At 37.9% G+C, this 26621-nt stretch overlaps 1 protein-coding gene across 12 annotated transcripts in view; it reads left to right on the top strand.

Moving 5' to 3' along the window:
- Window positions 1-26621, top strand: part of EHBP1 (EH domain binding protein 1) — a 337395-nt gene that overhangs the window by 234012 nt on the left and 76762 nt on the right. For 11 of the 12 annotated variants that reach the window (XM_032763268.2, XM_032763265.2, XM_032763264.2 and 8 more), the window contains 4 exons: window positions 3058-3236; window positions 3872-3920; window positions 10316-11230; window positions 13580-13723. In XM_032763268.2, coding sequence (XP_032619159.1) covers window positions 3058-3236; window positions 3872-3920; window positions 10316-11230; window positions 13580-13723 — 1287 coding nt within the window. The remainder of the gene's footprint in view (window positions 1-3057; window positions 3237-3871; window positions 3921-10315; window positions 11231-13579; window positions 13724-26621) is intronic. The other variant, XM_075064466.1, reaches the window with a different exon arrangement.

Below are 26621 nucleotides of genomic sequence, written 5' to 3'. Positions count from 1 at the left end.
AGTTTTGAACTTGAACTGATTGTGTGTAAGTGCTTGTTAGAGTGTATAGTTAAACAGGAAAAAGCTCATTATGTATTCGTTTTCTCCACCAGTAGTGTTCCCGTTAATCTTGTAGAACAAAGTACATGCCAGAGATGTGCCACTGTTACTGATATTGCATTTATTTATTTAAAGGAAATGTTTTCCATGACAGTTTTAAACAATTAAAATGAGCTTGCCCCCCTCTCCCAGGTAAGTTCATAGTGTAGGCTCATCACTCAGTTACTGTTCATATTTTCCCCAGTATGTACTGATTTGAATGCCTTTATCACCGACCAAGTACTGAAAGCTCTGATGAGAGTTGTGTAAGAGAGACATATATACATCACAGGATTCACTTCACCCTCCTCCAAAATATTTTAAGGTGCTAAATCTGGATAAGAGGAAAGAATGGCATAGAATTTCTTCTTCATCTTGTTTACATCTAATAATCTATATAATTACAGCATAGAATGCTAGTGTCTTACACATTCTGGGGTGGGAAATCATTTTAGAAACAAGAACATAAATTCAAGTTCAAAATCCTCCCACCCCAAGTGATTCCAATTTAATGAAAGTTTTCCTAGGAATTTATCATTTCAAATTTTATATCCAATAACAGTACATTAATTTGTAAAGAATATGCTGAAATGTTAAATTTGGCCACAAGGAATATGGATTTAAAGGCTTAGTCGTCTCTAACTATTTTAATACAATACAGTTAATGAGTTAATTGTTCAGTGTACTTTAAATATCTGTAATTAAGGCACTTAAAATGCAGTGTTCTTTCAGATCATTTGACCAAAAAGATTCTAGATGTTGACTGGAATACTTAACATTTTACAGTGTGGAGAGTTTTAGCAACAAGTATGCAATGCTGAATGCTGTCTCTCACTATCCACGTTAAAATCATATTAGTGTCATCAGATCTGTGAAATGTACTTATGTAATGTTAAGGCCTTATAGTTCAATCCAGTAATAAATAGTTTCTAGTATCCTGTCTGCAAGTCAATATTATATGGTTTGGTAGAGGTATTTCTGAGTTTTAAAATGCTAAAATACAATTTAGTGTTGTTACCATAATTTTATCATCCACGTTACGTAGGTGTATAACTATTTAGACCTCAAACGCATTTTTTTCATACTCAAATGCCAAAAGCTTGGGACTCTATGATGAAGAAAACGAAGTGATAAATTATCATTTATATTTGAGAGAGACCTAAACCCAGAATCTGATCTCAGTTACATCAGAGTGACCCTGAAGTAATTCCACTGAAGACTCTAGGCAGTGATATCCGTTAGATCAGAATCTGGCCCGTGGTGTTGATATTTACAAAGTTTAGAAATTAGATCAGATATTACCTCTTTTTCCTCTCTCATTTTGTAAGCCTTTGTTGAGATGTTAGTGCATTTAACCTAGAGAATGTTTGTCGTATCATTAATGGAAGAGCTCCAGTTAGTTCACTCTGATTTAAACTGTTAGCTGAATTGAAACACCCTTTGTCAACAGTTATTCCATGGATACATTTGAACATTAAAACAAAATTGAAGTAAAATACAGATTTTGTGCACTCTGAATGAGCAGTGCAATATAGTGCACTATAATAATATAAATAATACGATGCTGAGGTGGGTTTGTTTATATAACAATTTATTAGTCTAACAAGTAATAAAAATGATAAATTACCTGCATGGTATTTCTATTACAGGTACTGTAAGTTATCTTCCCCACAATTAGTCAAAACATAAATCAGATTGTGTGAGGTTGACAGTTTGAATTGTTTAGCACTGACATGCTTTAGTCAAGTGGGGGCATCATTGGTCTTTCACAAACAGGCAGCAGGGACAGAGGATTTACTTGTTAAACTTAAGAGGCTGTGATACAGTGAATGACTTGCTCCCTTTTTACTTTAATTTGGAGGGCCCAGAGCCTTAAGCTGAGCAAATGGCATGTTTTGGTATCTGTATAATTTTTTAATTACGCTATATATTTTTTTTAATGTGCTCAACTGTTTTTCTCAGTAGTGTCCTGGAGTTCTGGATTTATGCCTGTTAACTTCATTTAACTCCTTTCATTATACACAAGAACATTTTAAATTGAGAAGTCTTTTTGATGGGGAAATGTATTTTTCTTGAAAATATTAACTAGAATTAGTAGTTACTTTTTTAAATTCAAGAAACGTAAGGACATTTTGATAAGTTCAAAATACTTGAAATGAAATTCTCTATTGCATCCCAGATGTTGTTTCCTTGTAACTATTTCACTGGAAAAGAAACATTATTAGCTAACGTTGTTTGTCTTAAATCAGAGCTAATCCAGCTTCAGCATTTGTCTTCTGAAACTTTTTTCCAGGTAAATAAAGGGAAATAGGAGAACAAATGAAAATTGCTGTAATGAAGTCATTTTGCTGTGATATTTCATAGATGACACTAAAATATCTTGCTGTCATTACATTTGATGTAACAAAATATTTGAACATGAGGCATACAGCTGCAAACTTTACACTTGAATGTATACAAGATTAATGTATTAAGTGTATGTCACACACGGGGACTTTGATCTTTGTGCTGCAATAGTAGATCACAAATTGTGGTAAACTTTGACCCTGATATGCTTTGCTTTTGATCCAGTCAGAATGTTGTCTTCATTAAAAGTGAAAGGGCTTGTGGGGATGTTTTTACATGACTGCATTTTGGAAAAAAATTTTAAGGGTCCATAACATAACCCAGACTGTGCAATAGTATGCCTTAAGTATTTAAGCACTTGAACATGGTGTTTCTATTGGTACAATTCTTTGCCTGATTTCATATATAAGTTTAGAATTTTGTATATCTGCGTCCTTTGGAGGCAAGTGCCAAGGGCTAAGACTGAAGATAATAACTATTTGTGTCTTTTGCAAGTTACAGTCGTCATAAACTGACAGCTTTGAAGGACCTAAACTGACATCAAAGGATGCAGATCGTCTAGTTAGGTCAATTAATGTTAATTCTCATCTTCCATTAAATTCTTTTATGTTTTTCTCTTTTCTTTTTTTCCAGCCAAGCCCAGTACCAAGTCCTGTTTTGGGGAGAAAGCCAAATGCTAGTCAGTCACTGCTTGTATGGTGCAAAGAAGTTACAAAAAACTATAGGGGAGTGAAAATCACCAATTTTACTACATCATGGAGAAATGGTTTATCTTTCTGTGCAATATTACACCACTTTAGGCCAGATTTAATGTAAGTCATAACATTTATACCATCACACTTACATTTTATATCTGTGCTACAATTAAATGTACAGAAGAGTGAAACCACTGTTCACTATTAGGTCTTGAAATGTTCATCTGTTTCATAATTTTCTTCTACAGGGCACCATTCTTTGTTGGAAAAGGAATTTACAAATGGCCAAACTTTATGACCTCCCTTGTTCTCCTGTCCAAAAACAATCCTTTCTCTCTTTCATATGATATGTTTTTCTTCTTAATCTTATATAAAAAAACTGACTTCAGGATGATTATGAAAATTGTGTTAGTGTTGAAATGAGATGAGACAAATAAGCCTGTAGCTCTTTGTACATTGACGACGACGGATTACCTCATGGTAAATTTGGTTGTCAGGGCCATCCTCTAGTCCCTGCCTTAACTTCTCTTTTAGATGGAAGGCTTCAGGCAATGAAACATGAAATCACTGGGGTTTATTTATTTATTTATTTATTTAATTTTCCACGCTATTAGTTTTGTTGATTGAATTGCTGTGAAATTGCTAGTTACTGTAGGATATTATTGTATGTCAAATTTTTAGATTCAGTTTGTTTTAAAACCGCTGCTTTTATCAAATACTGTACATACCCACTGTGCCATTTTCCCCCTCAGTGACTACAAGTCCCTGAATCCTCAAGATATTAAAGAGAACAACAAAAAGGTAAGAACTGCCAGGAAAAAAAACCCACATAGCTTCAATTTTGCCTTCACTGCAGGTTTTTATTAATTTTGGGAAAGAGAGGTTGTTTTGTAAGGTCATAACTGCAGCTCACAGAAGGTATTCAGCCTCCTGTGGTTCAAATCGGATGCATTATTGACTCTAGTTTGTCATAGTCTTTAACATTCACAACAAGTGCTAGGCTGGCATTAGAGTTTAATATTTGTATGGCCTACATTAATGCAAACAGAGAGAGGTTTTGTGATCATTTCTATTTTTCTAATCAGCCGTTTAATTAAAAAAGAAATACAAAATATTATTGTTCTATAATTACTTGCTTCCAGACTTGTCCATTACCTTAAAAGAAATGACTGCGTTGGTCATAATCAGTGCTGTTTTACTAGTTTTTTAAAAATAAAAGTTCTCACACACTTTTATCCAGCATTGTCAATAAAACTGGGCGGAACTGTGTGCTGTATTTTTGTATTACACATCATATTTAGGGGGAAAAATATTCTCAAACATGACTTTTTAAAAAAAGACTAAAACATTAATGAAATATTATGTGGCAGTATACTGGGCCAAGGGATGTTCTGAAACAAATTCAGTGATCTGAGTCCTAAGCATAACTCAGTTTAAGAGTTACAAGAAAATATTCTATTGCTGATTGCTGCTAGTGTCTTGGCTAGTTACACACTTTAATTTTCATAAGATGCATGGGCTTGGCCTGAGAGGAATACATTTTAAAATGCTCATTTTCTTCTCAATAAAATTATAACTGAAAATCAGTGCAAAATTGCTTTTTTCTTAGCTTGTCTTCTGGATACTCTCATCTTATATTTTTAAACTCTTTTTTAAAAAAATATTCACTGTAAGAAATTTGAAAAAATCAAATGTATAGCAAAATAAAATATCTTTTTACTAAACTATAGTATATGACGCTTTGCACTGGAAATATCTTTGAAAAATGTTGGACTGCATATCCATTTGCATTCTGTAGAAGTGCTTGGTTAAAATTGTAAATGGCAGTCATATTTTTATGCATTCTGAACACTATTGCATTGCCCAAAAAGCAGGTAATCATTAAAATAATGCTAAAGTGTAATAAATTATGATGCATTTCTGATCTGTTGCCATCTACCCTTGTGATTTTGGACAGGGACAGTGCATGCTTTGACATCTTTTTCATAATAATATGTGGGGTCTTGTGATGACCTAAGAGGATTATCTGTGACGTCACAGAGCTTTCTATGACCATGTGATTTGAAACTTCAAGCTCCCATGATTGTAAGGGCTAGTCAAGTAGTATTATAAAACGTAGGTTGAAAAGATGTTCTATTTTAAAAATGCTGTGTTAATGTGAAATCAATTATATCATCAATTTATTTATACAACTGTGATGGCAAATGATGAGCTATAGTGAAAACGCTTTAGCCAATCTCCCTAATAGTATATAATTCCCATTGCTAAAGAAATAATTGTTGTTGTTGTGCAGTTTTTTCTTTCATCACTTTGCAACCCTTTGCCTGACAGCTACATTGAGTATCTCAGTTGCTTCCTGCAGATTTATTTCCTGGTCTCACACAGTTCTGCCTGATAACCCTGTGTGCCCTTCATTGGAATGAATGCAGCTCTGGGAACAATGGCTGTGTATAAATTCCATGCAGATGTGTAACACATTTGACAATGACCCCTCCTAACCAATTAAAATAACATCTATGAATTAATAAGACAATTTTCTTGTCTGAAGCATCTTTTTTTCCCCCTCTCCCATGCTGTAAATTGGCAGGGAAAGAGGTAAAAGGTTACTGACCATAGATGTAAAGGTTAACCTAGATGGATATTCCGTTGAGAAGTGTTTGACCTTGTTTATGTTGATATTTCTCTCCTGAAGAGGTAACTATTTCAGTGTAATTGCTATGTATAATTATATATTGAAATGTAGTGTTACAAAAAGCACAACAGAGTTTCTATATAAACCAAGCTAATTATTTTCTTAATCAGTAAGCAGTGCTGAGTAAAAAAGGTATTTACCTGTGACATCTGATCTTGACCAATATGTCAGTGTGTTACATAATTGGGAAATGTTTAGAATACTGCCTGTGGTGCTTGTGTTGAGGGATTGCAATTCGTGTCCATCAATCAACTTGTCAGGATATATCAATAAATAAAAAAAACTTAATTAAGAAATAGTTAAGGTTGCAAGTGTATCAAGTGTTGCCTAATTTGCAGAACATATATTATAATTTCTGTAGAATAATTTTTCTGGCTCCAAAAAATAAATTATTTCGTTCAGGGTGCATTAATATATTTCAGAGCTCCATGAGATTTCTGTTAATGCACTATATTGACTGAGTATTAAGATGATTTTAGGCTAAAAGAGAAAATGTGATTATCTTTGGGATTATGAAATACGTAAACTATATGAGAATAGTTTCTCAGCTAGCATAAAAAGATATATTTCCATCTAGTCCATGGTGTTTTACATTTACCTTAGTACTTGTAGAGCTTTACCTATAGTATTGACCAACTAATATTTGTACTATCTTGTTTTGTTTTTAATAAGTAAACACAAACTATATGTTAAAGTTACACTATATTGGAAATATAGCCCTTGATAAGGAAATGGCATTTGACAATTGCCTAGTAACATATTCTTCACTTCACAGACGATAAGGGGAAACTAGGCTTGGATGCAACTTCCATGGGGTTGAGAGTATGTGAAGCAGGAATGTATGGCGGTTGCGACTTAACTGTTAGTTTCCCGATTGTTATGTTTTTGAGAGGGTTTTATTAGGTTGAAGAATTTATGTTGTGGAAATTGTAATGTATTGTTTCATGTTAGATTGAGACACCCTTTTAACTTCATTTCCTAACAAAGATTTTTGTGGACTTATTTCCAATTTTGTTGAGCAATAATGTATCTCTTACTATAAGTATCATTAATTATAAAGAGAAATAACTGTAAGTGAAAGTAATAAACATTTATGATTGACAGTTATTAATAAAGAAATGTAAAGCTACATAAACACTGTATTTTGATTGAAAATAGTACACCAATATTTATTACATTATGTTGATTAACTAATATTAAATTTCTCAAGTTAATTTGTACTCAGATTATTACTGCCTTGTCAAAATAAGTGACCTCTTAAGGAAGGCAACAGTTTAAAATATCAAAGAAAATCCCCAAAATTATGGAAAAACTCAAAAAAACATGGATAATTCCTTCCTGCCTTCATGGTAACAGCCACATTTTTATGCCAGGAATCCAAATTCATATATTTGCACAAGAGCCTACAAACACTTACGCATATGCTTAATTTTAAACAGATGAGATGTCTGATTGACTTCAGTGGGACTACTTGCATCTGTGAAGTAAAGCACGTAGATAAGTGTTTGCAGGATTCAGGCCTTAGTTATCTGCATATTTAATAAAATGTATGTATGCCTACTTGCTTAAACAGAAGAATAACATTATACAATTTGAATAGCATGTAATAGATTACACTCCAAAAGTATAGTGTATCTGCTTGAAAATCCAGACTTCACTGGATTTTCTACAAAAGAAAAAAAAATGTATACACTGGTATGTGAATATATCCACAACATGCAATTGTTACTTATAGAACTATCAGCAATCAAAAGTCTACGTGCCAACCTACATATTTATATTAAACGATTTTTCCCCTCTGATCTCTGATTTTTCTCCCTCTAATGTTTTTCCATTTTTAAAAGGCAACATTGTCTACTTGTAGTAACTACATTCCACTGGGCATTAGGTCTCTTAGAAATCTAACTTTTCTAGTATAAATTGTAGGATTATAATATATAATCCATTGATTGTTTTTAACATTATGCAACGTAATGTCCCATAGTTGCATTTTGGCCTTTACAGAATAGAATTCTTTGTTGTAAATGTGTTTGCTTGTGGAAACTGTGTGATTTGAAATTAGTTATTTGAGACATGACTCCATTGTTAATAATTATGGAAAAACAAATGAGCAAAAGTACACATTTTGTCCAGAATGAGAAAGAACGGGAGTGTGAACCACTAGGAAACAGTAATCAGAAACATCACTAAAAAGAGCAAAATTTAACAGATAATCCTTCATAATCCTAGATACATCAAGAATATGCTGTTGGGTTTTTTTAAATCCACTCTTCAAATTTAAAGTTTTCTGCTTTAGTATTATTAAGTGTGAACCTTTCCCAACCTGCTGTAAAACACAGTCCATACGTACATTTTATAGAGTTGAAACTCACACACTTCCTGAAGCTTAGGTTTGCGAACTTTGAAATTAACTCTAATTAACTTAAACCACCCACCCAAATTCCTATGCCAATGTTCCCTCTGTATTCCTGCTTCTCTGGACTCCTGAGGTCTTCTTGATTTCTTTCCTCCCTGTCCCTACCAGTGTCCTGCCCCCTTCCATGTTTTCTCTCCTCCTTCTCTTCCAGAGCTGCATTCCAAGACCAGATACTATGGCTCTGTGCCAACCCTCCATGTGCTATCTTATCCCCTACACCAGTGGTTCTCAAAGCCAGTCCACTGCTTGTTCAGGGAAAGTCCCTGGCCGGCCAGGCTGGTTTGTTTATCTACCGCGTTCAATGGGGACTGTGGGAAGGGCAGCCAGCACATCCCTTGACCCGCGCCACTTCGCATAGCCCCCATTGGCCTGGAGCGGCGAACCGCGGCCAGTGGGAGCCGCAATTGGCCAAACCTGTGGACATGCCAGGTAAAGAAACTGTCCTGGCCCGCCAGGGGCTTTCCCTGAACAAGTGGCGGACCGGCTTTGAGAACCACTGCCCTATACCCCATCGGTGTTACTTCCCAGCCACGCTCTTCTCTCTCCTTCCCCCCACCAATATCTCCCTGCAGCCCTCTACCAGACCCTTTCCTGGGCTCTTGGATCAACCTGGAATCAGAAGGCATCTGTTTTCTATTTCATCTATATTTTTAAACATTGCTCTTTCTGCATCTAAACACAGGTCTCTTTTCCACCCCCCAGCTAACATTCCTGAAAGGCACTTCTCCTCAGCAAGAACAACAAAATCAAATTTAGAACTTCTGGGACCTAGTTCAAACCATCCGGGATACAATAAGCTAAAAAGCATTGGGAACAGCAGCTAAAGTTTCAACATATCATCATGTTAAAAAGCTGCTGTTATTTTTTAAATCAGCTTTTAACATATTCCTTTTATTCAGAATATGTTAGTTATGATTTTTAGAACTTTAGAACCCACTAGAAAAATGATCGTTTTTTATTTAAGGGGGGAGGGGAATAGAGGCAAAACTAGTGGAATTTTTAATGCTTTAACCCAAGTGAATCTAAAATAACCAACAGGATGCCTTTTTAAAGGCTTACTGGAAACACAATATTGTCTTCCAGGGTTAGTCCAGGAGAGTAATAATTAATTGTAAATTGAGAAACAGCTTTAAGTCTTCAAAACTAGAAAAACCTGGTGCACCAACCATAGTCATTTAAAGGGGTAGCAGAAATAATACAATGTGGTTTCACATACGTTGTAGTATCCAAGCTCTGTAGTGCTTTCAAACAGAAATGAAGTGAGAAATAAATTCACTATTCTCTTTATATAAGTTTAGTGTCAAGTAGATGTTTTAGAAATACATTTCTGTGCTTAAACAATATGACTTGTATCAGGTAATCTAGGGTGTAGTTCATTTTGGTTATCTGGCTGTACTTTTTCATCAACACAAATCACTGCAATTACATGGTCAGTAGAAGGGAGAAGGTTGATCACCAGTGATAAAGCCCAGGATGGATTAGTGTAGAGTTTCTTTATATCTTTGTTCCTTATCTTAAAAACCCATCCTTAGGGTTTTTTTGTTCCAACTCTTACACTTTTTTTTACTTTGCTTGTTTCCTGCTTCTTGAGTGAGAACCATTTAAGATGCCAATAGATTTTGTTAATGAAAACTGAAAAAAAAAAAATTTAGGTTCCACTTTCACACACATCCATTTGTTCATGAATGTGTCTATTATATTCTGAGTAATGTCTGTTGTTTTTACTATAGCATGATAATATATTAAAAACGAATGCAATGTTTTTATTCTCTTGATTTAGGTTCCTGTGGAGATTCTGCTGTGTAGAATCTGTCAAGAAAATTGACAGGTTGTGCAACAACAGACTTAGGGACAATATATTAAAACTTGGCTTATACAGTGGCAAATATAAAATGGTTAATTCACAACTGTATTACTCCGTGGAAGCCCATAGAGTAAAACAGTATCACAATGGTGAATCAGGCCCACAATAACTGATATTTTTAACTGTTTTGTTTTTTCAAATGAAACTTTCAGTTGTCATTTTTGAGTTGTTATGCTATGTGATGAAATTACTGTATTGTAATCCTTGCTTTGTTTATTTTTAAGGCATATGATGGGTTTGCCAGTATAGGAATATCCCGATTGCTGGAACCTTCTGACATGGTTTTGTTAGCAATTCCTGACAAACTGACCGTTATGACTTATCTCTATCAAATAAGGGCACATTTCAGTGGCCAAGAACTAAATGTGGTTCAGATAGAGGAGAACAGTAGTAAAAGCACATATAAAGTAGGTAACTATGAAACGGACACAAACAGTTCTGTCGATCAGGAAAAGTTCTATGCAGAGCTTAATGATCTGAACCGAGAGCCTGAATTGCCCCAGCCTGAAAGTGGTTTGGCAGACTTCGTTTCACAGGATGACTCTGTATTTGTAAATGACAGTGGTGTTGGAGAATCAGAAAGCGAGCATCAGACACCTGATGACCATTTAACCCCAAGCACAGCTTCCCCTTCTTCTCGCAGGACTCAAAGTGACACTGATCCACAGAAATCCCAGCAGAGCTCTGGAGGGACTTCTGGATCTGAAGAGGCCAGGAAATGCGGCAGTGCAGATACAGCACAGGCACAGCCTTTGCTGGGAAGGAAGAAGCTGCTGAAAGTCGACACTTTGGACTTGAGTGACTTGCCACATGTCAGTGATCAAAAAAAGGATGAATCTCCAACCGTTGTTCGTGAAGACGCTGACAAGAAAAGACACCAGAGTTCAGACAGTACCATTAGTTTCTCAGAGCAAGAAAAACTGCGACATACAGGATCCACAGAGAGCAGGAGATCAGATCCTTGCTCACCTGTCAAAAAAACCAGTTTATCTCCCACTTCTGAAGTTGGATACTCTTATAACAAGGATGCAGATCTTACAAAGAAAAAATCTGCTTCTCTGAAGCCAATAGAGACCGATTCTGACACTGACACCAGAACAGTTATAAATCACACAGATCAAACTGCAAAAACTGCACAGGTAAGAAATTTGAACTTTATGTATACATAAACAAACAATGTGTAGTTGAAACAAAATGGGTTTACTGTTCAAGTTAATTTCTATGCATCACCTTTATAATTCATTGTGTCTTTGACAGGCTAAGTGGAGTTTTGTTTTTTTTTATTGTCTGACAAAACAGATATTCTTCACTAGCTGAATATTCGGAAAAAGCATGTGATGTTAAAAAGAGCTACTACATGAAAAAATCTGTAACTCTTTTTATAGGAATTATCTTACTGTTAATCTTTTCTCCCTTTCTAATTAAAGTAAATAAAATTGTATTCTCAGCCAGCTGAAGGAGTCTAGCTTCAAGGTTTTTGCTATTGATTGTGGAACCCCCAGCTTTTTTGTGAATATTGCATGCTGAAGCTTTACATGAAAAAAGTTATTCATTCATTGATTCACATACAACAGTGTACAGTTTCTAAACTTTTGAATGCTTCAGAATATACCAGGAATATTTCAAATCTTATCTGAGAAGTAGCATGGCCTGGTGAACTGAACACACACCTGTTAGCAAGGAACTTGTGAGTTCTAACTCTGGTTCTGCTGCCGATGTTCTGTGCAGCCTTGAGCAAGTCATTTAACCACTGTCTGTTTTCACATCTTAATATGGGGATAATACATACATATCTCCCAAGGATATTGTGAGGATCAATTGACTGATAGTTGAACAGTATTTTGAAGGTGTAAAGCATTACATAAAAGCTAACATTATTTTGATGTCTTTCCCTGTATCCTACTAAATCAAATCAGTCATACAAATATTTCTAAAATGTTATCAACCTCGTATTCAAGAGAGCCAAATCAGGCCTGTAATTTTTTTCCTGAGGACAACTTGCTTTGTTTTTAGCTTTCTTTTGATTAGTTTCCATTAGCTGTGAAAAGAGATGTGTGTGGCTAGTCGGCCATATTGTGCATTGGTTCAGATGGAGCTGTGTTTTACATTTTCAGGACCCCTTTTTCCTTTCACAAGCAAGTGTGATCTGAATACATTTTATTTTAAGAAATTTGGTACTTATATTGAACACTACGACAGTGATGTGGACATAAAAGAGCTGGCTAGATGGACAGACTGGCATGTTTCTTAAGTTTACACAGAATATTGCACTGTGGTTTTTTACTTGCTCACTCTCTTTTACAAGTGAAGTGAATAGGTCTTCTTTAAAGGAGATGATTTAGACTAGGATCATCTTCTGAGACCCAGGTGCAGCTCTCTCCCTGCTTGTGCAGAAAGGAGAAGTGTCACAGCTGCAACTCTACTGTAAACTCTGCAGGAGCCCCAAACACCTCCCCCAAAAGCAGTGGAAACTCATGAAGTTTTTTTGGCAACTCTTCCCCTGTGAATTGGTTTCTTAATGGGAGGGAGTGATCTGGCCCACAGAAAATAGCATGACAGGTAGAGGCTGTGTGTCTCCTGTATTGACATTTTCAGTGCAAGGGGGAAATAAGCTAAGAAGGATGAAGGGATGGCTTATGGGGGCCTTCTAGGGTAGTTAATCCTTTTGAGTATTTGTACCAGTTAATCAAACTTAAAACCTCAGCTGTACCAACCACAGCCTTTGCCAGAAAAACAGCACATAAACCTGACTGTTGCAGGAACACATCCTCCAAAGCATGATGGCCCCAGCTCTAGCTCACGTATAGGCCTTCTTTCCAGGGCCAAAACCATATGAAGGGTCATGTCCCCAGGGTCTTCATTTCAGGAGTCACATAACTGGACAGAGTCAAAGACTCAGGATTATGCACATATGCACTTGTAAGTATTCCAGTCAATCCATTGTGCCTATGCAGAGCTCCTTGTACTATTGTTTCTGCTCTGAGAGGTAATCAGTTGTGCGAATGGATGTAAGAGACTTTCTTCTGACTGTTTGTAGCTAGAATCCCGGCACACGTTTTTGCTGTTTTTGCAGCTTGCGTATGGACATCTTTATGGGACGGAAGCAGAATTATACCAGCTGTCAGTAGCCAAGGAAGAATTACATTTATGTACATATTTTAAATAATTAAATACATAGTAGATGTAAAATATTTTCCATCTAGCCAGTTCATTTTTTTTCCCGACAGCTCTAAATTTAAGGTATTAAATATTGATAGAAAATCAGTGAAACTCTGTTTACGTCATGAAGGCTGTGAGGTTATTTTTGAATTTTACATTTTTATCCTCTTTATTTTCCATTGCTGTAGAATGTTATGTCACCTCATGAAGCTGTAATCCTCTGAATCCTGACTTTTATTATTTAGGCAGGCTCCTGGCTTCAAACTGCTCTATCAGCGTTGAATATAGTGGGGTTTCTTTGCCATTAATTCTACTTCTTTATTTTTAAGCAACGAATATTGTCAAGACAAGAAGAACTTAAAGAACGAGCAAGAGTTCTTCTTGAGCAAGCAAGAAGAGATGCAGCTTTAAAGGCAGGAAATAAACAGATAACCAGTACTATCACCCCAGCCCACGCTAAGCAGCTGAGCGATGTAAGCAGTGTTGGCCGTCACGGCAGTTAACATAAGAAAATATTTTAATTCATCTTAACATGTTTATATTTTAATTGGTTTAGTAAGCTAATTAATTTTTGTTTAGTCAGAATGTAACTTCTGTGGGGAGGAAGTGCCCACAGAGAATATTTTTTCCACAGTAAATGTCCCAATCCTTCAAGGTGCTTTGTTACCATCAGCTTTTATTAGCATCTGATTCTCCCTCTGTTGAAGCAATGGAAAAGGCCCATAGACTTCATTGGAGGTACTCTGAGCACCATATAGGATTGTTTTTAAATATTAAGACACTAGTGGGATGAAAAGCAAAACTACCTGTTAAATTATAGCACAGCGTGTTACCCTGTTTTTACTGGTGTTCTTTTACCATAAGAATGAATTATGTTGGTGACATTGGAAAATGTAGCTTTGCAAACTAGGTTCAGTGTGGAGGCAGCTGCAGCGACTCCTTGCCCCACCAGTAACCTCCGTGGTGACCTGGAGGGGACCATTCTCTCTGAAGATTAAAGCTAACTTAATTTTTATGCAAATCTTTTCAAAGCAGAGATTGCCTGTTGTGTCAGATTATGTGCAGTAATTTTGTGATTCTAGCCATTGTGTATTAGAGACTGAACTGATACTACAGCACTTGTTTCACTAAAAACTTCAGTCTGACTAAGTTATGATGACTGTGATAAAGATTTTGAATCATTCACTGATTTACACCATTAATAGTCTGGCCCTCTGGGTCAAATTCTGCCTTTTGACCAGAGTGAGATTTCACAACATAAGTGAATTTAGAATTTGGCAAATTTTGTTCTCTGAGCCATCCTGATTCTGCACTTACAGGTATTTTTTTCTTAGAAAATGTTTTTTTCTTCCCCAAAAAAACTAAATTTGTTTTTACTCATTTTTCTTGAAAAGAAAAGAAAAGCTCAAGCCCCATTTACACGGTGAGAAGATGTCATCTGAATTTTTTTATTTTTTGCAAATGAGTTTAAAGTATCAAATGTTACTAGAAATTTCACCTTCATTTAAAAAAATAAGTTTTCTCAATCGCTCAGACTGAATTATAGGACAGGAATTATAGTAAGCTCAGGTAGTGATGCCTAGTTAAGGTTGCTTGACACATTTTATTGTAAGACCATGTTTTCAGTTCCATATAAATTTTCTAAACTTTAATCATTTGAGCTGAAATTTTTCATGCTAGATGCCTATATTTTTTTTGGTAAATTTCAGGGGTGGGGGGGAAACAGCTTAGCTGTTTCTCAGAACAAGGCTAAGGGAAAATGTGTTGTTTTGTCCATGTTAAAAAATTCTTACAACCATTTCATTGAGAAGCTCTAACCCTGGAGCAGGAATTTGAAATTTGATAGGAAGATTACACCGGTATCAGGGGTGCTTTTGGTCATCCGCATAAAAATCTACCCAAATACTGTATGGCCAAGTTATGAAACATTGAGAATATCAGTTCACACATGTTCAGGAGAGACTTTGTTAGAGTTTGGCAGCTAAATTCTCTGAAGATTCCATCTGTACAGAGCATGCTTAAGCCTGGGACTGCAGGGACTTAGAAAGACTTTCTGGGTACATCTACACTGGAATAAAAGACCTGTGTCATGTCCACATCTGGCTCAGGTCACCTGACTCGGGTTCATGGGGCTCAAGCTGTGGGGCTAAAAATTGTGTAGATGTTGAGGCTCGGGCTGGAGCCCGGGCTTAGGGACCCTGCCCCACTCACGGGGTTGCAGAGCCCAGGTTCCAGCCTGAGCCCCAGTGTCTACACCACAGTTAAGCAGTCCCATAGTCTAAGCCCCACAAGACCCAAGTTAGCTGACAGGAGACAGCTCCAGGTGTTTCCTTGCAGTGTAGACATACCCTTTGTGCAAATGCAGCTCCTGCTAGTCAGGTGCCACTGTGCACACGTCACAGGAATTGAAAGCTGGACTATTGTCTCACCTGGGCTCTCAGTGCTCCTTCTAGCAGGTAGCAAGGAGGAGAAAAAGGAGGAAGCCACCCCACTGGATTTCAGAGAGGAGAGAAGTCAGGGCTGAGTGAGTGATGAGCAGCAAGATTAGGATATGGAGCACGGGGAAAGTGAGGAAGCAAAGAGGAGTTGGAAACAGGACCCAGAGCCAAAGAGCCACTCCTCTGTTGAGTTTCCTCTTCATCATCTGGTGGATGGCCTTCATGGTTAGTGCCAGGAGGAGGTTGATGAGGTGGCCTTGTGATGGAGCCACAGATGGGGTATGTGAAAACAAGGTGGTATAGGGAAAAGTGCAGCCAGAACCTCAGCAGGTGGTTTGGAGAAGTCAGAAGACAGGCTGCAGCCTGACAGACACTATGCAGATGTGCGGCAGGTTTCCCTCTGACTGCAAAAGGAACAAGTGTTAGGAGACTCCATAAACCACATCCACCATGCTCACAGCTCTGAGGAGGAACCGCCAGCTGATATCCCTGGCAGGCTGTGGGAGTATGATGGAGAATAGACTGTCCCACAAGTGAGGAAGTGGGTGGTATGGAACACTAGCATGTAGAGATTCACATTGTGCGATTTGGAGATGGGCTGGCTAGATGGCATTCACTCTGCTCAGGTGATACATATGGGGCAGCGAGGGAGGCTCATGGGGCAGAGGCTCGGTGATCCAGAGGGTCAGGGGCAGGACAGGCTCAATAGAAGTGAGAGAAGCAGGGGACAAGGGTGCCCTCACTTCCTAGAGCATATGATGGGGGGATGTATAGGGTGAGCAATACTTGCATTGGCCAGTTACCACAGGGTCCACCCAGTCCTTCTGACCATAGTCCAGGAGGTCTCACACTCTGGTGACACCATTCTCCAGCATACAAAGGGGAACTCTAGCAAATGCTTTGGAGATAGGCCGGATGTGGTCTGGGTGTGGTTTGGAGGTTGGCCGGCTGGATGGCATTCAGCTGGCTCAAGTGGTATATCAGAGGCAGTCAGGGAGGCTTGAGGGGCAGAAGCCTGATGACAAATTCCAGAGGTTAGGAGTGAAGGATGGGCAGGGAGCACCCTCCCACAGGACCTGCTCGAAGAAAGCAAGAGAAGCAGGAAGCAAGGCTGTCCTTACCTCCTGGAGCACATGACAGGGGACATGCAGGGTGGGCAGCTCCATCCACTGGCTATGTGCCATGGATCCATCTGATCATGGTCCAGGAGGTCTCTGAGTCTGGTGATACAGCCAGGGCCAACTTCCAGCATACCCAGGGAGACTCCACCACCTGCACCCTAAGGTGTGGATTGTCTAGCACATGTTCTCCTAGGAGGTCCTCCCAGCCACTATGGACCTGGTCGCTGAAACTGGCTTCCAGATCCTTGAGGAGATCTTGGTAAAAGACCGTCAGCTCAGAGCGGTCTCGGGGGAGTCCTCTTGGATGGCAGTAAAAGAGCCATATTGGAGCCCTAAGAGGGTCTGGAAGGTGTGTACAGAATGAGGTAGGGGACTGCTGGAAGAAAAAGAGTGGTCTCATGAATAAGGCAGTGTAATCCTGCCCTTGAGAATTGGTTTCTGTCCCTGCTTCTGTCACAGAGTTCCTGTAGAAATCTGGGCAAGTCACTTAAAGCAAACTTTTCACAGGTGGTCACTGATTGTATTTTTCTTATTTTCTGGGTGCCTGACTTTAAACACCTGGCGTCTAATTTCCAGATTTTCTGAGCACTCGCTATTGCACCTGAAGTCAATGAGAGATGTGCTGAAAACATATAAAGTGCTATAGAATGCTGTGTGCTCAGAAAAATGAGGTTAAAGGCACTTCATACTGGTCACCCATATCTAAGGCACAGTTTTAACTTTACTTTCTCACTGCCTCAGTTCCCCATCTGTAAAATGGGGAGAATAGTACCGCCTTACCTCACAGTGGTGTTCTGAAGATAATTGAAGTTTGTGAAGCACTCAAAGGCTGTACTGATGAGCATCATAGAAAAGGGCGTGAGGAAATGTATAATTTTGCGTTCAGAGCAGCGTATTATAGTGCAGTAAACAAGGCTTAGGGCCACACATTGAACAATGATGATAAAATGAATATTAAATTGCTGCTTATTCAGTGAGCACTGTCCATCATGTACTGAATGAGATGGAACCCGTGGAAAATAGCACTGTGTGATCATGTAATTAAAGACTGTATCATAATGCATGCTAAGGAGGCTGAATTAAGGTTGCATAAGAAAACTTTGTTATGGGATTTTCTAGCTTTTGATTGCTTGGCTTTGTAATCTTAACTTTCTTTTAATGTGGTGTTTGTATATTGTGTGCGTGTGTGTGTGTGCAGACACCCATATATATAAGGTAAAGTATATTCATATATTTGCAAGATCAGCAGGTGTCTTCTGGAAGGGCAGAGCTTCTCTCTTTCTCTTACCTATGTGTTGTGAGCCCATAGCCAGGCATCTAGTTCTATTCTAGTGATGGTACACAGATTTACACCAGGTCATACACCACTACTTTATTAGCTTCCTGAAAAAAATGCTTTGGATAGCAGAGATTATTTTTTCTCTGCTGTCTGCAGTTTTTTGCAGTTCATTAATACTAGCAGTAAGGAAGAACTTTCAGCCAGGAATCTTTGGTTTCATATTGACCGGAATGTTAAGTGTCAGTATTTCAATTGCATGGAGTAAAATCCAGTTTCTAATCCAACTCCTACTCAGGTCAGTAAGAATCTTTTCACACTTTGGAGTTGGATTGGGCCATTTATTGATTTTCAAGAAAAGAAGAGGAAAAAATGTTACAAATACTTCATGGCCAGTTTCAAAATTGACTAGTGATTTGAGGTACCACAATTTTTGAGAGCGCAAACTGAGACAGATGAAAAAGACCTGATTTTTCATATGGCAGGTGCTTGTTTTTTTCCTGAAAATCAGGCTTTTATGAGGTGTTGTAAGTTGGGCACCCACAATGGGGATTGGCCCTGCTTTGAGCAGGGGGTTGGACTAGATGACCTCCTGAGGTCCCTTCCAACTCTGATATTCTATGATTCAATCTTTATTTGCTTTTGGAAAATCTTGGCCCATGTACTTTATTCTAATATTTGTAGGTTCCATCTCAGCACTATGTGGTATTTTTTAAAGTAAACAAATAAGTACTATGTATGTGCCTTTGGCACGCTGGATCTTAACAAAAAAGAGAGAATTGCCAAGTCCATTCAGTGGTCATAAACTAATTTCATTTGCATTACCCCTGTTAGGTATTTGCTGTTCTGATTTGGTTTAGTTTAAGTCCTTTTTAAAGAAAAGGGAAGACTAGTTCTCCACTGTGCATGACGTAAATACATCAGACCCTTTCACTCGCCAAACCTTTCCCTTCCCAAGGGGGAGCCAGAATTGTGCTATTTAATTCAGTAGCCATGTTATTGTCCTGGCTGGCCATTCCTTGTTTTGTGTACTCCATTGTCACTTTATTGGCTGCTAGCTGACTTCTCCTGAAGCACCGGCTGTTTCCCCTTAACTTTCTGAACTCTCTTGGTCTTTCTCCCTGGATCTCTCCCCACTATAATGTCTGTCCATCCTTATAGATTAGCATTACTCCCACGTCACTGTTCTTCCTTTGCTTTACTCACAAATTGTTTTGCTGGCAGACTGGAGACACCAAGAGAGAAAAGTTATGACTGAATTTGCTCATCTATCTTTTAGCTCCTCCCCTTTCTCCCAATTTCTTACTACTTCTTACTTGTCTTTGACATTCAGTCCTCTTCACTATGTGTCTCCTTGCTCCTTTCCCCTCTTTGCTCTTTATCTTCTACTCCTCCTACCTGTCCTGTCCCTCTCAACTCCCCTACCTCTCCTCCATGACTCCTTCTATCCAATGCCTCCTTTCTTTATTGTTTTGTGCCTTGATTTCCTTTCTTTTCCCCTTGTCTGCTCTGCCCCTTCTTTTCCTCCTGCTTTCCCTACTCTTACTCTATCGCTCCATCTCATTTTCTCTCACTCATTCCCCTGTTGTCTTCTGCTAGCAGTGTGGAAGCACTGCTTTCACTGCTGGGTCTGCTCAGTCAGTGCCTCTAACAGTCATGCATCAGGCAAAGCAAGGAGTATCCGTGTGTTTGGAATCCCAGTCAGAGGAAGAAGTGACAGCATCAATCAGAGGGACTGAGAAAGTGAGCTCATAGTGTGGGGCAAGGGACAAGGAGAGCATGAGCCATAGATGAATGTTAGGGATTGACAGCAGTGTTACGCTCCTCAAAACTGGTGCAGCATTTCCCAGACCAGAGGGGTGGATTTCAGAGCCATGTGATCACAGGTGCTAATTTTATTGAAAGAAGCACAAAAGTTGACTGGATAGTCCCTATTGTATCACATTCATCTAAGGGTTTTATAGTTCTGGTTTTAATGATCATTTCAGCCAGTTTGCCTGATACTGATATTAGGGTCGCTGGTCTGTAATTCCCAGGACCAACCCAATGCCTTTTCAAAGAGAGGGACAATATTTGCTTCTTTTCAGTCTTCTGGCAAAGTGACTGATTTGAATGAGAGATTGCACAGTTTTGTAGCTGCTCAGCCACTTTGACTGTTCAAAGGAGCATAAGGGAGTTAGGTGCATGACCTCTTCAGGCTCCTTCAAAAATCCCACGCTTCATTCTTAAACTTCTTCAGAACTCTTGAAAATGTTTCATCTGGGCCGTGTCATTTGCTGTGCTTCCGTTTGTTTTAGATCCGTCTCTCTTGACTCCGCGGTCTGTGTAAGTATCTCATGTTTAATATCTGCAAAGGGTTGAGCCAGTGTACATATCTCCCCCAAATTCTCTGTGGTGAACATGAAGTCAGAGATATTATTTAGATCAGGAATCGGCAACCTGTCAGAAGTGGTGTGCCAAATCTTCATTCATTCACTCTAATTTAAGGTTTTGTGTGCCAGTAATACATTTTAACGTTCTTAGAAGGTCTCTTTCTATAAGTCTATAATATATAACTAAACTATTGTTGTATGTAAAGTAAATAATGTTTTTAAAATGTTTAAAAGAGTTCATTTAAAATAAAATAAAATGCAAAGCCCCCCGGACCAATGGCCAGCATCCAGGCAGTGTGAGTGCCACTGAAAATTAGCCTGCGTGCTGCCTTCGGCACCCGTGCCATAGGTTGCCTACCCCGATTTAGATTCTCCACATTGTCCTTAGCTCCCTTGCAGTCCAACAGACCCACCAGTTCTCTCACAGGAGTCTTACTATTGATGGACTTGCACAATTTCTGGTTGTTTATTTTTCTGCCTGGCTATTTGATCTTCAATTTCTCCCTTACTTTCCATTATAAAGATGACCTGCTATAGTTTATATTCCTTTCTATTAGCTTTACTGATCTGAATTTCCTTTTTCTAAAGGGTATCTGTTTGGTTTTAGTGACATCTTTGGCCTTGCTATTTAGCTGTGTTTTTGCCTCTTGTTTCCTTTTTAGGGATATGCGTTCATTCTGTGACTCTGTTATAGGATACTTAAATTGCCTCCATGCTGAGTCTAAGGATTTTAATTTCCTCATTTTAACCTGTAGGCCGTTTTTGACTGGCTTATACATTTTAATTTAACACTTCTTTTCTCAAGTTTAATGTAATAGTGCTAGGTTTTGGCATAACTCCTCCACCCAGAGATTATTGAATTTAGTTATGTTGTGGTTATTGTTAACAGCTGGTACTTGGGTGAAATATCCTGAAAGGGAGACTTTGAGTAGGTAGGTGGGGAGACTGGGTTGATGAATTAGTGGGAAGAAACAAAACTGGCACAGGGACAAACAGGAGGAGACACAGACAAAAGAGGACAGTCTTGAGAGGAACAGGAACAGAAAGTCTCTACCCAGTGGAGGAGAGTCCCCGGCAGAACCTGGAGTAGAACTCATGATTCGTAAGTCAATATTTCTTTGGTATCAGCAAATATCTGTGAAACCCACTGGCAAAGTATTACACATCCCTCTCTAGTGCTGGTCCACAAACCAGATGGCAGCCTACCACTGCTATCAGTTATTCTGTTAGCTCAAGTACAAAGATCTGTGCTGTGGAACTAAATGTTCCAACCCAGCTAATGATCCACCTGAGTAACAGTATGATTACACCAGGTGGAATTTAAAAAAACTAGGAAATCTAATTTTAAAAAGATGGTCACAAAAATACATTAAGAGAACATTAAGGTTGCAAAGGCAAGTACTCAAAAGATAGGAAATGCCAGAATTAAGATATCCTGTGCAGCCTTCATTTTTAATCCCTTTGTGCGTATGCATGTGCATTATCATACAATCTTTAATTACATTATTACATACTGTTTTTTCCTTACGACCCATGCTTCATTCAGAGCCCAAGATGGACCTGCTCTGGATATGAATCCAGGTTGTGTAGTACAGGATGCGGTTGTCTGTAGGATCCTACCTCATTTGTGATAGAAGTCAGAAGATGTGTGGTGAATGAGATGGGGGATTGCAGGAAGAGAAGGGATGGTGTCATGGTTAAGGCAGTGGAATACCACCAGGAAAAGTGAATTTGATCCCTGCCTTTGCCATAGAGTTCTTACATGATGCTGGGCAAGTCACTTAAATAAAACTTTTCACAGATGGTTACTCGTTGTGTGTTTTTCATTTTCTGGAGACCCAACTTGAGACTGGAGTCTGATTTGCAGAATTGCTGAGCACTCACAGCTATCATTGAGCCATGCTTTGAATATATAAAGTATTAGATAATGCTAAGTGCTCTAAAACTTCAGGCAATAGGCATCTCAACCTGGACACCCAAAATAGTGTACAGTTTAGGCTTAACTTGCTCTGTGCCTCAATTTCCCATCTGTAAAATGGAGATAATGATATCACCTCACCTCAGAGGTGTGTTGTGAAAATGAATTCATTAATGTTTGTGACCTACTCGGGTACTGTAGTGAGGAGTACTGTGGAAAAGTCCATGAGGAAATGAATAATTCTGTAGTCAGAGCACAGTTTATGTATAGTGTGTGGTAAATAAGGCCTGGGGCCACACATTAAACAGTGAGGGTCAAATGAAATATTGAATAGCTGCTCATTCAGTGAGCACTGTCCATCCTGTGCACTGAATGGGGCAGGGCTACTTTGGAAAACATAGTGTGTGATCATGTAATTAAAGACTGTATCATAATGCATATACACAAAGGACTGAATTAAGGTTAAGATCAACCTGAGTTCTGACATTTCCACTTCTGGTTTTGGAGCCTTAACATTCGTTTTGTGTATGTGTGTGTTAGTTATATAGACTACCTTAGTGGAATGTAGTCAGTATCATGGATTTCAGGAAAAAATTATGCTTGTCTGCATTGCTCTGGGAAAAGAAAGGATGGCAACCTATTACCAGTTTCAGTTACTTTGTTAGCTCAAGTGGCAAAGTTTTGTGCTGTGGAATTAAATGAGGATCCAGTTGCAGGATTGCATCCTTAGTGTAGATTTGGCCAAGATGTTCCAGTGGCTAGGGTCTAGCTGAAGACTTAAGAGACCTAGATTCAAGTCCCTGATTCACCACAAACTTTCTGTGCGACATTAAGTAATTCACTTAGTCTCTCTGTGCCTCAGTTTCCCATCCTTAAAATGAGAAGTACTACTATACTTCTCTACTTCACAGAAGTGTTGTGAGGATGCATACATTAAAGACTGTGAGGTGCTCAGATACTACAGCAATGGGTGTCATATATAAACACCTAAGATATAAAGACAGATAAATAGACACTAAAGGATTAGTTTCAGAGAGGGATCCCTGTAGTACTGAAGTTTAAACAGTTGTTGGTAGCATAATTACTATATAGTATCTAGAGAGATACTTAATATTTTAGTTGTTAATATTACCATTTGGTATTTACCCAAGCTGAGGGAGAAATAGAAGCTATTAATTATATATTTTTAAAGAAAGAGATTTGGGGAAGTATATTCAGATTTTTCTTTACTGGAATATACATAAAGTGGCTCTCAAAAAAGCTGTTACTCACTATATACATGTTTGGAGGTAGGAGAAGAGAGATGCTAAGAGATCAATTCTTTCTGCTCAGAATACTTCTTTTTATTATTCTGTTGCTCAAAGGACTTGTTGCATCTGTGTCTAACTGCTATTTAATAAGCTCTTTCTACTCTAGGTATCAATCTGTTTTTCCCATTACTTTTCATTTTCATAAATATTTTTCAGTGCCAAAATAACTTTTTTTAGCCTGCACAGTGAAAATGAAAATCATTTCAAAAAACTATCATAAACTAACAAAATCTGGTTAGGTATTTGTAATTTCATAGGGAAATCAATTTGTATATGTTTATTTAAATTTTGACAGCATACATTTGCACAGATACTGGATATTCCATCAGCAATTAAATAAACATAAGGGTTTTTTTTAACATTCAAAGCCTTTTTTAAACAGTTTCATTTATTGTTTGAATCCTACAATAATCTCCCCTCCCAAATAAGCCGCTTAACATGCTGCTGCAATACATGACCAAAAGTAAACCACAGACAGCATGGACAAGGAGTGATGCAGGATGAAATTTACAGTAGATAGTGCAAAATCATACATTCATTCCACTGAAAACCTCCTTAAACAAAACTTGCTATTATGAGTGTTCTTTCCTCAAAACATTATTTTTAACAAATTCTTGAAAATTACTTCCATTGATTTTTTTGATGTAAACTAAAATCCCTAGTTATACTGTATTAAGAAAGGCGTTTAGGTCATCAATGGAATTTTCTCTGGCCTTCCTAGATAGCTATTAAATGCCTGTGATTAAGGTCCAAAGAAATGCTACCAAGTTGTTCCTATTATTTCTGTATGAGAAAACCAAGGTAGCAAAGCTATTGTTTTGCCAATTAAACCTATGACAAATATTTTTGTATTGAAGGGTGGAACTTTACAGGAAGCAACCTTGGTCTTTTAATGTTAATTGGAAAATATTGATTGAAAAACAGACTAGCCTGTCATGCTGATAATTGTGACCAGACTTAGATTTGATCACTAGATCTTCTTGAGATTACAAAAGAAGCAGTTACTATCTAACTGGTAAAAAAGATTGAACATTATTTTGGTAATCCCTGAATGTTGGTAAATTATTCCCTGATGTTCATTTATATGTCTTCTATGTATGCCACTATAAAACTGCTGAATATGGTTTATAATGATAAGACTATGCTGTGTGATAGTTAAATTTCATGAGTATGGCAAGTTCCATAGCTATTTTAACCATACACTCTTCCTTAAATGAAGAGTAGACCAACTCACTGAACAATTCAATATACTGCCAAACTGATGTTTACTTCTTCATAATGAAACACTAAGGTCTGTATAGTCCGATCCGGTTTCATTGATGGTGAAAACAAACAAATTGTTTTATTTCATATTCCTAAATACATTAAAAATAAAAATGGTCAGTGACTATCCTGAAGAAGGTTCTAAATCTTTTGACAATATGTTTGATAATTTTAGCTATTTTTCTTATTTTGAAGTTATAGTATAGTATTTCACTATACAAGGGCTGACCACCTATGACTCCCATATATGATTATAGAGGGGAGGGGAAAGCAATCTTTTCCTCTTGCTGTGTAATTTAGTCTCATTCACAGGTAGAATTAATATGTACTGTCAGTTTCACATCAGCAAGACATTTTATAAGTATAATGTAACTCTTGATGATACAAGACAAATGTTTATATCGTTCCAGTTTTAGATACCAATGGACTATATCTTTATTAACTGCAGTGGAGCTATGCTGATTTACACCAGTTGAGAATCTGGCCCAAATGCCTGTATGCAATTGTTTATTTTTGTCAACTGTTGCTTATACGTTTTATTGATTGTGACTAAATATAAGTTGCATTAACTACCAAACTGCACAAAAAATATATTATCAACAGTCAGCCTGTCCTTAGGTCACATGAAAAACATTGGATTAGTTACAACCTAAATGCTTTCTGATTGCCTGGCCATAAATATTAGCAATAAAAAGATATCTCTATTTCAGAGAGATACGTCTGTGTAATAACGCTAGGCCTACATTTCTTAGCTTCTGGAATTCACTTCTCATGCTGCTGTTAATGACTGTGTCTGTTTTCTGTATGGATGTTCAGTGCATGCTGTTGTGAATCCCAGGATGATATCACCATTACTTAGAGCTGTATTTTGCATTGCCTATTCTGTTATTGCTCAGCATGCACAAGGGTAAAGTTAAAATCTTTATTTATTTCATTTTAAAATGTTTCTTTTGTTCTCCTTATCATGTTCTAGCTTTCCCAAGGATATATGCCTTGAACAAAAAGTCACATGTGCATTACTAATTGTGTGCCATTGTATTTACAGTTCCTAGTGGTGGCTCTGTGAAGCTACTAATTCTTTTGCTTCACTTGATGTAAAATAATCGGAGTGTCTTTGATAGCAGTGAAACAGTATTAATTGTTTTGTACATTTCTTGGTCACTCTTCTTAGGTGGTCTTCATAATCTATTAGAACTTTCAGCCAGATTTTTGTAACGTCATGCCTCCAGCAGTGATTAAATTGGTAATTAATGAACAGGCTTTGGCAACGTAAACCACATCCCGTTAATTTTCTCTTTTGAGTTTTCAGAAGTTGTCGTCTCTGTCAGAAAGCATTGCGCCACCTTGCTACGGCCCCTTGGCATGAAACCACAACAGCTTGATTTTTGCAGCCATTAGTAGATCAGAGCAGTAATTTCACAGTATTTTGGTCAGGGTAATTATAGTACCAAGTACTGAGTAGAGTTGGGAATTCACACAAGAAGTCCAGAAATACCAGGTGAGCTTCCTTGTGTTCACTGGGACGTTATGATTAGTTTAATTGGGTTTTGTTTGATTTTAGCCGCACAGACTCTTTGTGCCACGGCAATGCAGTGACTTTCCACTTTAGTGTTCCTGACCTGCACTGACAGGAACTAGTGCAAAAATGAACCCTTTGAAGTGGGGCTCTTCGA

Source organism: Chelonoidis abingdonii, chromosome 3 (assembly GCF_003597395.2).
Source record: "Chelonoidis abingdonii isolate Lonesome George chromosome 3, CheloAbing_2.0, whole genome shotgun sequence".
In the NCBI taxonomy this organism is placed as follows: Eukaryota; Metazoa; Chordata; order Testudines; family Testudinidae; genus Chelonoidis; species Chelonoidis abingdonii.
The sequence above is the reverse complement of the archived record's forward strand: the minus strand, read 5'-3'. Positions and strand labels throughout refer to the sequence as shown.